This window comes from Pseudochaenichthys georgianus, chromosome 16 (assembly GCF_902827115.2).
Source record: "Pseudochaenichthys georgianus chromosome 16, fPseGeo1.2, whole genome shotgun sequence".
Taxonomy (NCBI): domain Eukaryota; kingdom Metazoa; phylum Chordata; class Actinopteri; order Perciformes; family Channichthyidae; genus Pseudochaenichthys; species Pseudochaenichthys georgianus.
Window position 1 is genome coordinate 21,979,606 of NC_047518.2, and position 15,864 is coordinate 21,995,469.

The 15,864-nt window shown below is 42.6% G+C and overlaps 1 protein-coding gene across 1 annotated transcript in view; it reads right to left on the reverse strand.

Annotated features, from left to right (window-relative positions):
- Window positions 1-15,864, reverse strand: part of cdkal1 (CDK5 regulatory subunit associated protein 1-like 1) — a 314,194-nt gene that overhangs the window by 192,530 nt on the left and 105,800 nt on the right. The window contains exons 5-6 of the mRNA XM_034102687.2: window positions 9,282-9,378; window positions 3,411-3,459 (exon numbers count right to left, since the gene is read on the reverse strand). Of these exons, the coding sequence (XP_033958578.1) occupies window positions 3,411-3,459; window positions 9,282-9,378 (146 nt within the window). The remainder of the gene's footprint in view (window positions 1-3,410; window positions 3,460-9,281; window positions 9,379-15,864) is intronic.

Below are 15,864 nucleotides of genomic sequence, written 5' to 3' on the forward strand. Positions count from 1 at the left end.
CAGGTACCGGAGTTATGCACCTCAGGACAGAATTACTGTCCAGAGGTGCACCACTCTATGCAGACTGGACTCCACATCCAAGGATCGGGAGTCCGCTGTGGGTGCGTTACGGCGGAGCCGCGTTAAGTCTGTTCGCAAAAGGAGAAAATGCTCAATGACAGCTGTTTCTCTTTAATGCACGATTTAAACGCACCGTTAGGCGGGGACACACTCGTACACGATCGACCTCCGGGTCCTCTGTACGTGTTCCCACCCATGGCTCTGTTACCCTCAACTCTGGCCAGAGTGAAGGAGCAACGCCACACACTTACTCTGATGTTTCCACCCTAGCCCGCAACGTACGGGCTGGCGGAGATATATCAGCTGTTGTGCGGGCAGCCATGGCAGCCCCCACCACGCAGGGACAGATTGTCTCAGGCGGGGGGCGATCCTTTACCCACGCCCAGAGCGCGGGGCACTATGGGCCTGACCCGTGAGTGGTACAATCTGAATACAGTGGGACTCCCTCAGAAGGTGATAAACACTATTCAGAGTGCGAGAGCTTCCTCCACCAGGTCTCTTTACGACTGTAAGTGGAGGGTGTTTGAGGAGTGGTGCCTTCAAGAAGGACACATCTCTTTTCAATGTCCTGTCGGGGTGATTTTATCATTTCTACAGGACTTGATCGAAAAACACAGAGCTTTCTCCACGATCAAGGTGTACCTGGCTGCTATTGCTGCCTGCCATGTGGGCTTTGAGGGTAAGACGGCTAGCCAACATCCTTTGGTTTGCCGTTTTATGAAGGGAACTCGCAGGCTCCTCCCTGTCTCCAGGTCGCTGGTGCCCTTATGGGACCTGGCAGTGGTTCTAAATGGGCTCAAAATGACCCCATTTGAACCCCTGGAAGGAGCTGACATGAAACATCTGTCACTCAAGACAGTGCTGTTACTGGCCCTGGCATCCGCCAAGCGATATCCATGCACTGTCTGTACATCCCCCAGGGCAAACGAGAGTGTTGTTGAAGCCCAACCCTGCCTTTACACCAAAGGTGGTTGGTTCGTGTACCCCAATTGACATTGAGGCATTTCCTCCGCAGCTGGTTTCCTCCGGGGAGCAGCAGCAGGATCTGTTGTGTCCAGTCCGGGCTTTACACACATATATGGACAGATCAAAAGAGCTTCGTCTTAATGACCAACTCTTCGTGTCCTGGGCTAATCCTCACAAGGGTAAACCTGTTACTAAGCAACGGCTCTCCCACTGGATCGTGGAGGCAATTGCTTTGGCCTATACGAGTCAGAATCTGCAAGCACCTTCAGGTCTGCGGGCTCACTTGACTCGGGGCCTGGCTACATCCTGGGCTTTGTTCAAGGGTGTTTCCATCCAAGACATCTGTGCAGCGGCAAGCTGGTCTTCGCCGCTCACTTTTGTCCGCTTTTACAGGCTAGACGTCTCCGCTCAAAGCGTGGCCCGAGCAGTGCTGGGCACCTTGTTGAGTCGGGACTCCACCTTTTAAGTTATGGTTGATCTTCGAGATAAGCTTGTCTGGCAATACGGGAGCTACAATATCCCATAGTGAGACATCTCACTTCATGTTACTCTGAGCCTGGGGTTACGTAAGTAACCTATAGTTTTACAGTAGTGAAGAATGCTTATGGAGTGACAGTTGTAAAGTTCCCTTTGAGCCGCGATCCAAACTGAATACATAGTCTCACACCTCAAGAAACAAGCTCGTAAATGTACACCAGTACTCCTGTCATGTGGAAAACAGACCTGCAAGCAATTTTGGTGAAGCAAAAAAGTGTGTCTATTAGCAGTTCATTGAAGTAAGTATGTTAGTAGCCATTACCAAAGGCAAATCCCCTAGCTTAAAGCTTTATGCCCAGGCCTCCGAGCTGGAATAACAGCTCTCAGTTTATACGAGGTCATAAAGAACTGTAATGATACCGGGGAAATTAGTTTCTATGAAGGGGGCTAAGGAGGGAGCAAAGAGAAAGGAAGGAGTGCAGAAGGGATGGAACAGGGCAGAGATAAAGCAGAGGGAGGAGGAAGAACGGAAGGAGGGAGATCAGAAGATGCTGAGGAACAGGAAAGGGAGGGGAAAAGAGGAAAAAGGAAAGAACAGGAAAATCATTGAGAAGAAAGTGTGTGAATGTGAGTGTGTGTGAGTCTGTGTGTAGATGATTTAGGGTGGATGACACATTGTAAAATTAAGCCTCAGTTCAGCTGTCCTTCATTAGAGGGAAGCCTGCAGTGCAAACTAGTAAGTCACACACACACACACACACACACACACACACACACACACACACACACACACACACACACACACACACACACACACACACACACACACACACACACACACACACACACACACACACACACACACACACACACACACACACACACACACACACACACACACACACACAGGCTCGCTCAGAGTAAACTCAATCTGTTCTTTATTAGAGAACAGCTGGGGGTGTGTGACAGCTTGACTGGACACTCTCACACTGTAAACTCAGCCTGACCTTCATTAAACAGTTAGGTGCCGTGGTTCACTAACAGTTTAAATGGATGACCTAATCACTGCCATGTGAGTCTGTCTTTTAAGACAGAGAAGACAGCTTAACTAGCTACTCAGACAGAGAGATCTGAAAGCAACACTGATGACTTCTCTTTTAAAACCACAATGTCAATCCTAACACTGTGTCGAGAAATGGAGTCAACAATTAGTTTGAAATGACTTTGTTTCATGAAATGTACCATTGAGATCAGCTGCTCTGGAATATCTAATGTTGTCACCAAAAGCATACTCCTGCAGATCTTTGAACAATACTGAATCATCTAATAACACTCTAGCTCAGTGGTTCCCAACCTGGGGGGGGGCGCCAGGCCTCAGATAATTTGAGGCCAAATATCATATTTAGACTCTTTTTTTTGTGTACATGTAATTGTAACGCAATACATGATTGTCACTAAAAGCCTTGTCTCTACATTACAATCAAATATAAAAAACATATAATAACAATTCAAGTTAGTAGCTATTATAGGCATAAAAAGACAGAAATGTATAATTCTTTCTTTAATATAAATGTTTCTTCTGCCCATAAGGTGTCCAAACCAGGCTTGTCTGGATAAGCGCATTTTTAAAACATAGTCATTGTCCATGCCGGTTTCAGTTGGATTATTTGTCACAGTTGCTCCGATCAGATCGGTCTCTTGGGAAAAAAGGTTGGGAACCCCTGCTCTAGTTTGATAGTTGATAGTAATTGCTCAGAATCAAATGTCTTCAAATGTTAATTGTGAGAAGGAAACATTTCTAATTCCGACAATGAAGGGACTTTCGTTCATTAGCTGATCAATGCAGTTCTGCTTATTCCCTCAAACAATGAGTGCTTCTTTGTGTATGTGCATGTGTGTTGAAATACCTTTAATTGCCTCGTCCACTACTTCCACCACACGATCAATCTGTTGGACCTGGAGCACAGACAGACACACATAGGAAAGGTTTATTGATGCCGACAAACCGAGTCCACACAGCCGAACAAAGGGCGGATATTGACAACACACAAACAATCAAGGTGGGCATGTAAATATACACAAAAAGCAATATGCACTATGCACACAGACAAATGAGTGAAAACAAATACAAACAGTTTTCTCCAGCCAGGATTAAGTGATATAGATTTCCTTCACGTCACATGTGTCTATGTAGCTGCAACAGCAATCATATTATGTATTGACAGAAACACAGTCTAGCAGCAGGATTTCATTGATGAGAACCAAGAAGCAGGAACAGGAAGATGTAGAGGGTGGCATATACAGTTGCAAGAAAAAGTATGTGAACCCTTTGGAATTACCTGGATTTCTGCATAAGTTGGTCATAAAATGTGTTCTGATCTTCGTCTAAGTCACAATAACAGACAAACACAGTCTGCTTAAACTAATACCACACAAACAATTATATGTGTTCATGTTTTTATTGAACACACCATGTAAACATTCACAGTGCAGGGTGGAACCCCTAGGCTAAAGACTTCTTCAAGAGCTAATTGGAGTCAGGAGTCAGCCAACCTGGAGTCCCATCAATGAGACGAGATTGGAGGTGTTGGTTAAAGCTGCCCTGCCCTATAAAAAATACACACCCGTTTTGAATTTACTATTCTTAGGCTGCGGCCCCACGAGGACGAAAACGGCTAAACGCATAGGATTAACGCAAACGCAATCGCAAACGGCTTCCGTCCACATGCAATAATTATCCGGATAGTGTCTGCCCACACGAGACCGCTCCGTTTAGCTCCAACCGCTGGAGAAGCTGCAGTACATATGCAGGAGCCTCTACGTGGCGCTGTAACTTCCTCCACAAAAGCAGCGAAGAAGCATGGTTGTCATGGTTGCCCTTCTGTTTATTCTCCGCGGTGGGGGCCGAGGGAACCGGGCAGAGTTTTTCGCCAGTCAGCGTGTATTAAAGTTGAAATCTTCAGGACAAAATTATAAAAGTGCCGATCAAAGGTCTTCTTTGTTATTTATTGAGCTTTAAAACAAATTAATAACGACTCTATATAATATAATAATAAAATACACTGAGCCTCTCTTTTTCCTCCCTCTCTTCAGACAGCGTCAGTGTCTGTCTCATGCAGCAGCTCATCCAGTAATCAGTGACCCGGCCGACTGGAAAAATAAACATATTTATAACTAGTTTAGGGAGTTTGAGAGGTAATTAAAATAGCTAAGGGTGATGATCTGACTTGAAGTGTGTGTTTTGCTGCAGCGGGAGGAGCTGCAGGTGAGCAGAGCTGCGTGTCTCCGTCCTGTCAGATTAGACTTCACTCGCGAGAGAAAGATAAATAATCCGAATTCAGGGTGCAGTTTACTTTGACGCGGGGGTGAGCAGCAGAGGTGGGGAGAGGCGGGGCTATTGCCTCATCATTATTGCTGTAGATGTTGCACAAACAACTGTAGCATGGTCAATAGTGTCCGGAGCACGATAGCAACTCTGCGATCCGCCATTGTTGTTGTTGTTGGTGGCGAAACACTTCAGCACTGGCGCGGGGTAAGCGGAGGTGAGCAGAAGAGGTGGGGAGAGGCGGGGCTATTGCGCAATCACTATCAGTGATCTGAAAATGTCCGTATAGGGCGCACACACGGAGCCGTTTGACCCCCCAGAGAGTGGCGTATGCATTTCTATCCACCTTGGGACCCGTTGTCGTTTCCTCAGTCGTTTAGTGCCGTATTCGGTCGTCCTCGTGTGGCCGAACGGTCTATATGACACTAAACAGTAACGCAAACGACCGAATTCGTCCTCGTGGGGCCGCAGCCTTAAGAAGCATTGCCAGATGTGAGCCATGCCTCGCACAAAAGAGCTCTCAGAAGACCTACGATTAAGAATTGTTGACTTGCATAAAGCTGGAAAGGGTTACAAAAGTATCTCTGAAAGCCTTGATGGTCATCAGTCCACGGGAAGACAAGTTGTCTATAAATGGAGAAAGTTCAGCACTGTTGCTACTCTCCCTAGGAGTGGCCGTCCTGTAAAGATGACTGCAAGAGCACAGCGCAGAATGCTCAATGAGGTGAAGAAGAATCCTAGAGTGTCAGCAGAGACTTAAAGAAATCTCTGGCACATGCTAACATCTCTGTTGACGAATCTACGATACACTGAACAAGAATGGAGTTCATGGGAGGACACCACGGAGGAAGCCACTGCTGTCCAAAAAAACATTGCTGCACATTTGAAGTTTGCAAAAGAGCACCTGGATGTTCCACAGCACTACTGGCAAAATATTCTGTGGACAGATGAAACCAAAGTTGAGTTGTTTGGAAGGAACACACAACTCTATGTGTGGAGAATCCAAAGGGTTCACATACTTTTTCATGCAACTGTATACACTTATCCTTATATGGTAAGACAATGACTAAAACTGAATCATGTTATGATCAATCAACAGTGTTGTTTTCACTCTTTGCGATCCATGCAGAACATTCTACAGCTATGTTGTAAATAAATGAGGCAAGAAGAGACTATTAGGTATTTTTATATTCCATTGAGAACAGCACTTATTTTACAAATCTACCATCCTTCTACTAATAATCTGGAGAGGAAAGGGTGGGTAGTGAGCCAGAGGAGGTTGGAGCGAGGGATATGTAAGTAGTAGAGAAACTAATTTCCCTGCTATTATTTCTCCTTTTATTCCAACCAGCATGCCTTCTACCTCTAATTCTCTCACTTTCTCTATCCTTAGAGGTCCAGGCTCTGGCCCTTGGCAACTCCTCTCAATGTCTCCAGGCCCATTACCCAGAGTAACTCTTCTTTCAAACACACTCACAGATGCACACTGTGCCTTGTAGGCAGTCATTTTATGCACACTGAGATAAAAACCTATTTTCTTCTAATGGCCAGGCAATCTGGGTTCATTCAGAGCAGCAGCGGGTGTCCCTGCTCACAGCAGGGTTTGGGTATTGTTCACATTTTAGCGATTAATTCAGATCTCACTTTTCAATTATGGTTCTTATGCTGCTTTATGCACCTGGAATTGTGTTTGAATAAGAATAAATATATATGTGTTGGGAAAAGTACTATTTTCAGTAGATCTAGGCTTTCATAGAAAGTGTTCTGTTAAAAGTGCCAAGATTATTATTTTAGTTAAGAAGTATATATATATATATATATACTGCCATTTGGAAATGGGATGTAAAAGTACCATTAGGTCCTTTCTTCTTTCCGCCAAGCATACACTCACACATTACCAAAGGCTATCACAATGCTAAGAGCGAGCATCTGTAGTAACTGAGTTGTTATAAGTAAACTAATATTATCCTTTACATTACTAGCTTATGGATAAAGCTAAATAAAAATAAGAAAAACATTAAGGCAACACATCTATCGTAGTGAGCTGTCAACTTGTGTGGCATGATACACTCAGAGTAAACAATGAAAAATGAATATAATTTGTAAGTTATAGGAAAAAGATAAAAGGAACACAAACTGGGGTCACTTATTCATAGGTACAAAATACATGGTAAAACGACTGATGTGTGTATTTCTCAGGGTTACAACATTGCTTACACACCGACATACTCTGATTACCTAACATGCAGAGTGTGCGCCTTGTGTGTGTTTGTGTCTGTGTCTCAGATACAGGATGTGACATGTCCAGTTCAGAGTCACGAAACACTGTAGTCTTGCGTGACTGACTGTGTACCTTACACAATACACGGTCATCCTTCACAGCAACTTCAGACAGGAACACGCAGGACAAATTCACACACAGGTCAATTAAACCCGAATGAGTTCAACAGGAAGCACTTTTATTTAACTACACTACACCCCTTATCTAGCCGTTAGTGCAATCACTATATACAAATTCTACGACTGGTGATTTGCATTCTGATTTGCATAAGTCACCAACTGTCACAGTCATTGTGTGGCTGATTGTAACTACCATGGATACACAAGGGGAGCGGGTGCATACTCCTATACCTCCGTCTGTGTCTGTTAGCATGTGTGCCTGTTCATGCATGTGTCCAGCCATGTGTGTGTGTGTGTGTGTGTGTGTGTTTCAATGCATAATCCAATCCACTCATGACAATGAAAGGACTGACAGTGGTAAACTTTCCAGATGTTTTTGCCTCGCCCTGAAGGCTATTACATAGTCTGTTTATCTGAATGTAATTATATTATACATACATGACACTGGATTTGAATGTAATTATGTTACACGGTGGCATGTTTACTTAAATGGAATAACATTATTTATAGTAGAAGATATTTAACGTGACATTTGAGAGACCAATCTACCCCCTTCCCCCCCACCCATTATGTTTAAGAGCAATCAACTGATATATTGGACCGTTTGATTTATCGTCATTTTCATCAGGGCAGTTTGTATTTTATGAAGAAAATATGTGAAATTAAGATCAAGGTTTTTTCTGCAGTGATTTATAAGGCACAGCTTGGAGCTTTAAGAGGATAGAGTGAAAAGAAACAATGAATCCATATGTGTTCTTAATTGACCAACTGTTTGCTTTCTTTGTCATGCAGGATATGTCTTTGGTGTCTTCTTAAAATGTTAATGTGTGGCCAGAATATGTTTGTAAAACTCATTGTTGAACTACAAGGCACATTTTAACCACTTCATATGGTTTTTTTACTGAAAGATAGCAATACAGACTTTACATTCGCCCATAGCAAAATATTAGATGTGAAACTCAAGATCATTTAGCAGGATTAGCAGGATCCAGCAGATAGAAAAAACAACTCTTTATTCAACAAACATCATCAGTCAATTATTTAAAGAGGAAAACGAATTTCACTTCTAAATAGAAATAACCTTGACACATCCTTTCACTTTCCTCCTGTGATTACTGAGGTGAAACGGCAATCGAAAATGAGGTGTTAAACTTTGTCCTATCACATTTTGCCAAGCAATTTATGTATACCTGCACCACAGTGTAATGAGTGGGACTGCAATAGCATAGGGAGAGCAATATAACCTAACCAACCGCTTTAACCACTCATTAGCTGTCTTTATAACTTTATTCCCATGAATCATTCAGTTAAAGGATTTGCTACAAAGAATTGTTGGAGTCTAAGAATATAAGGATCAACAGGTTGAAGGAGGATCCTTTAACGGGTGTGCTGTCATTTATTTTGTCTTACATTTGTCCTCTGGCACTCTGTCCTCAAGTGACACTTTCTTACTTTAAACTAAGAAAGTAAGTGTACCTCTATCTCTCATACCTTTCTTTATCCTTCCATCATAAATCCTTCTTTCTTTTCTACTTCCCATCATGTTCATTCTGGTACTTGTAGTTGTGTCTCTTGGGGGGGGCTATTGATCAAACAAGCGGCAGGAAGGCCAGAATTGAAAGACACAGCAGGGTGGCAGCCAGGTGAATGACAGGTCAAACCATGTGTTGTGTGTGTGGTGTGGTGTGGTGTGGTGTGGTGTGGTGTGTGTGTGTGTGTGTGTGTGTGTGTGTGTGTGTGTGTGTGTGTGTGTGTGTGTGTGTGTGTGTGTGTGTGTGTGTGTGTGTGTGTGTGTGTGTGTGTGTGTGTGTGTGTGTGTGTGTGTGTGTGTGTGTGTGTGTGTGTGTGTGTGTGTGTGTGTGTGTGTGTGTGTGTGTGTGTGTGTGTGTGTGTGTGTGCGCGTGTGTACTCCTCAAAGGTTGTCCATTAGACACAAATAGGGAAGAACAAAGGCCACACAAACAGACATACGGTTTATGCTGCATAGCCACATTACTCCGATTATTTCTTTCATACAAGTGAATCAAAGCCCAACACAAACACATATACATACCCCGATGATGCTGAGTCCTTTTAGGTAGTCCATCCGTGGCTGAGCCTGGGGAACACAACCTGCTACTACCACCTTCTTCTGCTGTTCCTGGGCTTTTCTGTATAAACAAAGGCAGAGAAAAACATAGAAAAGGAGATCAATATTAGTAGGTAACTTTACATTTGTGCACAAAAAGAAAGCGACATTTCCAGCAAAATGTTTTTGATTTACACAAGCAAAAAATGATATGATAGTGTAAGAAAAGACAGCAAGTACATGACAAGCACAATGCTTCCTTTAAAGGATTCCCCTTGCAACCAAGTGGGTGAATGTAAATCAGGAACTTCACTATAACGTCTCTAAAGTGACATATCCCATTTGCAGTATTCCACTTCACTAAAGCACAGATAGACACATAAAAAGGTACTCCAATTTTGATAAACCATTAATACAGTTATAATTGCTTGATGGGGCTGAAAAGCATGCGCGTACAAACACACAGTGAATGAGAGCGCACGTGTGAATCGTGTTTCAAATATAAAAACACCTAAGAAGCATCATCAATCAGGAAAGAAAGGCTGGATTTGCTGTATTAAGAGGAAATGAGGCAGAAAACACTTAAGAGCATTGTTGACAGTTTCTCAAGGCACAGGGCCGGTATAGTCTACGGTTGCACATGGAGAAGCAGATACTTCTGTCAGTAACGGTTTGTGTGACAAAGGAACACCATGTTAAACACTTGTGGACGTGTTCTACTTCAGTGAAAACCGTTTTGGTTTCCCTGGTGGTATGTTAGCTATTCACTCCTGAAATGTCCATGAGGAGAATTACCTCAGGTAATTCCTATAGTGCAAACTGGGTTTCATGTCCAACACATCAAACTGAGGTATGGCAGGATTTTGTTTCTAGTTTAAGATGAAAACTATTCATTATGTTATGCACAATTGAGATTGCGTGTGTGTATAAGTGGTTGTCTTTCACTTCACAATTATTAATAAACAGTAGATTTGATTAACTCTAGAATTGAATCCATTCTATGTATTGTGTTTTGCATTAATGTAAGAAAGGCTCATTTGACTGGCAACATGTTTTTTTGAATGGACATAGTATAACAAGTAGGGAGTCATCTTTACCATCTTCTAGGAGATAGGACAATAGTGGAGTAGATTACATCCATGAAATGCCAACAATAACTAAAACAACTGCCTTACTAATGGAGACCAAAAATGCAAATTTTATTATGTTTGGTCAAATTATTCTAACAAGTGCTTATGAACTTAATTAACATAGTCTCATGCCGTATTTGAACTTTAATGAAGACAGTTCAGCCAGGGACAGAGGAGTTCATGAAAGAGCTGTATGGTAAAGAGTGCAGCCATACATGTTAATAGAAAGTTAATTTCAGCCAATATAGGGTTGAGCAAAAAGGCCAATGTTAACACAGAACACCCTCCTGGCTACGTAATCTCCTTGGAGCCAGAGACAAATTATATGTACCTTTATCTAACATCTGCTAGAACTGTAATTGATACATAATGTTTGATCGTAGTGCAATGGATTATATGCATACGTGTGCATGTGGAAGGCTGAGAGAGAAAAAAGTACTGTGATAAGAGTGATGGGAAAACAGAGCAGCCCTTGTCTGATGAAACATTCTGTGAAACATGATAGAGACAGCAGATGAAAAGAATAACATTGTTTTTGTCAGACAAAATAGGTCACCATCACTTCTGATGACAAAAAACATAAGCAAGCCTAAACTGGGGATTTATAACACAACGCTCAGTGTCAAACATTCATTAACAGTTATGCACGGCGTGAAGTTTTTATTGGCAAAAGAGTTAACACTGATGAGCTGTTTTATAATGAATTATATTAGGAATAAAAGTAGCACTAAAAATCCCATTGTCAAGATGATTTGAATTAAAAAGGGCTGGAGCAATAAAATAAATCAAATAGTGAAGCAAACCATAATGAGGAGTGTGTGTGTGTGTGTGTGTGTGTGTGTGTGTGTGTGTGTGTGTGTGTGTGTGTGTGTGTGTGTGTGTGTGTGTGTGTGTGTGTGTGTGTGTGTGTGTGTGTGTGTGTGTGTGTGTGTGTGTGTGTGTGTGTGTGTGTGTGTGTGTGTGTGTGTGTGTGTGTGTGTGTGTGTGTGTGTGTGTGTGTGTGTGTGTGCGCGCGCGCGGATCTATGTGAGTCTGTATGTCACCTCCAGTTAGTGGCAGTGAGATTTGAGACACTCGGTCTGTCTGACAAAAGCTTTTGGAGGAGCTGCCCAGACTCCGCCATGAATCTTTAATAATGAAGCCTCCTGACAGCTGGAGCAGGAGAGAAAGGGAGAGATGGAAGAGGGGGGGGCTGTGAGGGAGGGAGGAATCGTGGGAGGAGGACAGAGGGGGAGCAATGAAACTGGATGCAAACTGTCAGTTGTGTTTTAATTCAGACTATGTTTGTATTCTCCAGAAAACAAAGAGATAGTGACGGTGGAGGAGGTAGAGAAGGTGTGTGAGAGAGCAGAGTGAGGGGAGAGAGAAAAGGAAAGTAGACAACTCACATTAATGGATGAATGAAGGCAGATATATAGTGTTTGTTTAATGATTGTGTTGATTATTCAGAGCCATTTATATTATTCAGGGTTATTTTAGTGAATTGTCTCGTCTTTACTGCTCACTCTAATCCTCTCTTGGCAAACATGTGTTGAGAAGGTAACAACAAATCACTTAAGAAAAAAGAAGACGCCTGTTGGATATGATCCCTCACTGCATGCTAAACAGTTTTAACACCACATTCTAGGGGTGTAACGGTATCCGTATTCGTCCCGTACCGTTACGGTTCGGACGTCACGGTTCGGCACATGCAATCACACGACGAATACGCCTTTTTTTTTTACGAGTGGGAAAAAAGTCTGTCCTTCAGGGCAGTATCCACTACACTATTTATAATCCAGGGGGCGGTATTGCGCCTAAAAGCTGTTTGCCAGCCGCCCTTAAACAACAAATGAAGAACAAGAAGAAACACAACAACAAACTAAATACAAGAAGAAGAAGAAGAAGATAGTATGGCGATTTCAGTTAACACACAGGAGCTAGAACCCACCTGCTTCTTTTAAATCAGCTGTGTGGGAACATTTCGGGTTCCCTGTGGATTACAATAACGATGAAGTGCGAGTGGTGGATCGGACGAGGACGGTGTGTCGGCGTTATTCTACAGCGGTGCGGTATGCTAATGAAACACTCGCCAAACATGCTAAATCATATCAGAAGGCATCACCCAGATTTGCCAATCACCGGAGCCCGGCAAAAGACAACAGCAGTTCAACAGCTGATCCCCGCTGTTTTTAAGAAGCCAATAGACATGAAAGCGGTGAGACCAAAATAAATAACGGAAGCTTTTGGCATATGTTTTTCAACGACTTTGCGCTCTTGAAACACTTTCTTATTATTTATGATGTAATATTTTCAAGACATTCTTTTTAGTTTTACAGCTTGATGAAACCTTTTTGTTTGACATCAGCCATTATAGATAATATGGCCATCTGAGTGTGTGTGGTACTATTTATGGTTTGTTTTTAACTGTTTAATACAGTTAATTATTCAAAATGTCAGAGTTCCTTATTTTTAAACTGAAACTTGCACTACAGTTCAAACATAAATAACAACAAACCTGGAATTATGCATTTGGGACTTTTTTTTGCTTTTTCTTGTTGTACCGAACCGTACCGAACCCCCAAAACGAGGTACGAACCGAAACGTGACTTCTGTGAACCGTTACACCCCTACCACATTCAGAGGCACTTGTTCATCCTCAGCTATGCAATGTTTAATTGCCCATTCACTGGTTTTACCCATTGACTTTTTACAACAAACAAATGATATTCATGCTAACCTGACTGTTTTTCTGGTGTTTAGAGATACTTTACATACAGAGGCGGGTAGGAATGTGAAAGCATCATAATGATGATACTAGTAAATAATCAAAAGTGGATAAAGATGTAAACTTTTAAAACTGGGTAAAACAAGAATCAGACAAAAAAAGGGATAATGCCTTCTTAGAGTAGCGAATCTTCCACACACTTTTACACATGAAGGACTCGCACTGGCAGCACTGCACACGCAGTAGGGGTGTGTCTGCATAATTCACACCGTCTCTTGCCAAAAAGCGCCAAACGCTCCTTTAATGCGCTCCTCGCTCCCCGCCCACAGACTCAGAGCCGGAGCTGACACAGCGAGTAAGCAGACAGCGCCTGAGCCGTCGCCTCGGCGCCCCAGGGGGAACAGGCCAATCACGTCGCACACAGTTTGTGGATGGGATGAGATGGAATGGGATTATGCGATGCCGTTGCCGTGGCGATACTTTTGAGCCCGATTGTGTGTGTGTGTGTGTGTGTGTGTGTGTGTGTGTGTGTGTGTGTGTGTGTGTGTGTGTGTGTGTGTGTGTGTGTGTGTGTGTGTGTGTGTGTGTGTGTGTGTGTGTGTGTGTGTGTGTGTGTGTGTGTGTGTGTGTGTGTGTGTGTGCGCGCGAATGTGCACACACGTGTTTCCTTGGCTTCCTTGGCACCTCGACTTAAATCTCTGCGGCCGCCTGTCAACTCTGTGTTACTGCCCTCCATAGCCTCAAGACCACACACACGCACCCACACACAGGGTCCGAACACCCACATGCTCCGAACATACTGTACATACACATACCAAGGGTTAGAGAGGCAAAAGCAAGCAGAGGTCCATACATACATGCATGACCTCTGTGCTGTGTATGTATAGTAGGGAGAAGTGCTGTACATACTGGTTTTTAACAGCTGAGTGGACACAGTGAATCAGTCAAATTAGAGCGGACTAAATGTCCAACTGAATTGATCAGGTTGACTTGAAGAAGCCCTGTGCTGTAAATATGACATTAAAATAACTCAAGGCATTAAGATGCACCACATAACATGACCTATATAATGGCCTCTTCAACTTTCTCAGAACAAAACTTGAAGTGAAAGAGAGGCCATTACTTTGTGGGTTATGGCGGTCTTATATAGCGCCTTTCACCACTGTTTGGGAAAAGTAGAGACATCATCATATAAATGACACACCAAGCTGATCGCAACTGCCACAAATGTTTCACATCCCAAAAAGATGTTTTATTTCTTATTTTTATATTAAGTGGTTATTATTTTCGTTATGCACGAGTCCTGATGAATTCGGTCACTGTGTTCATAGGTACTGGAGTTTCTAGTTAAGGTAATGACATAGTTGTGAGCACAGGGCTCTTTTGTTCTATTTCCTCATGAATGATAACAATTAACAGAATAGAAAAAACACCCTATATGTATTTTTAAGTTTTGAGCCTTTCAGGAAGACCTGTAACCTCATCCAATGAAGCACACATGTTGTCAGGTGGAGCAACATCCAAATAGGCTAGCAGCTGTGAAGTGTGCGTGTGCGTGCGTGCGTGTGTGTGTCCTCTCAATGACTCTCCCTGCTGCTAAACACCCTCAGCCGTGTAGAGATAACTACATAGGGGGGAAGAGGATGAGCTCATTACACACACACACACAGAGCTGGCCATATGCTTCTTAGCAAACATGTTGCTTAAAGGATGAGGTCATACTGATAAGAGAAGTGAGGAAAGGTTGTGTAAAATGCCTACCTTGTTTTTTGTTGTGTGCCATGATTAACACAATAAAATGTGTTAGAATAAATGTTTCTGTTGTTTCAAACACAATACAATTGCATTAAAGTCCAATACAGTATAAGATTATTTTTTGTTCCTTACATCCCTGCTTTTTTTCTCTTTTTACTTTCCCATATTTGCCTTTTCCTTCCACTTCAGTCTCCTCTCCTCCCTCACCCTCACATCTGCACTCCCGACAGTTTTCTGGCTGAGTTGACAGCGAGCCAGCCAATCAGCACATCCCTGACCTCTCGGCATTTGCATAAGCAGCAAGGGGCAAGGTTAAGTACCCATCAAGCCTCAGTAATTAAGATGTGAGCTGGTGGGTCCATGAGAGTGTGTGAGTGTGATTATGTGAGAGAGAGAAACCAAACGTATTTAATCTTCCACTTCAGATATTTTCCACTTCCACAAACTTTAACAATGTTTACGTTGGTCACTGTGCTGATTTGAATTCCACAAACAACCCAATGCCATACTTGTACTTAGTTTATTTCAATCCATTGGGGGGGACTATAACGTAAACTAAAAATGGTGTAATGTTTTATTCAGTTTTTCATATTTATTTGCTTGTTTTCCTGTGCTAGAGAAATGTGTCCGTCACTGACTGACAGCTCAGACTGAGTGAATGTGGAGAGAACAAACAGTTACACTCCTCTGTGAATAAGTGTACTAGCAAAAAACTATCAAATAAAAACAGTATAAATAAAACAGCAGCTAACTCTGGGCCTGTGGGACCTGACTGCAGACACACTAAACTAAATGAAACTGTTAGGGGTGACTAGGGGCTGTAGCTGAGAGAAAGAAGGAAGCGGGAGACATAGATAAGAGTGATTGACAGGAAAGTGTCAAAAGAACATCTTCATAGACAAATTTAAAGGAGAGAAGGAAATGACGCAAGTTTGTGTAAAAAGGTAAAAGATGATGGTTAGAGGGGATGAAGAGC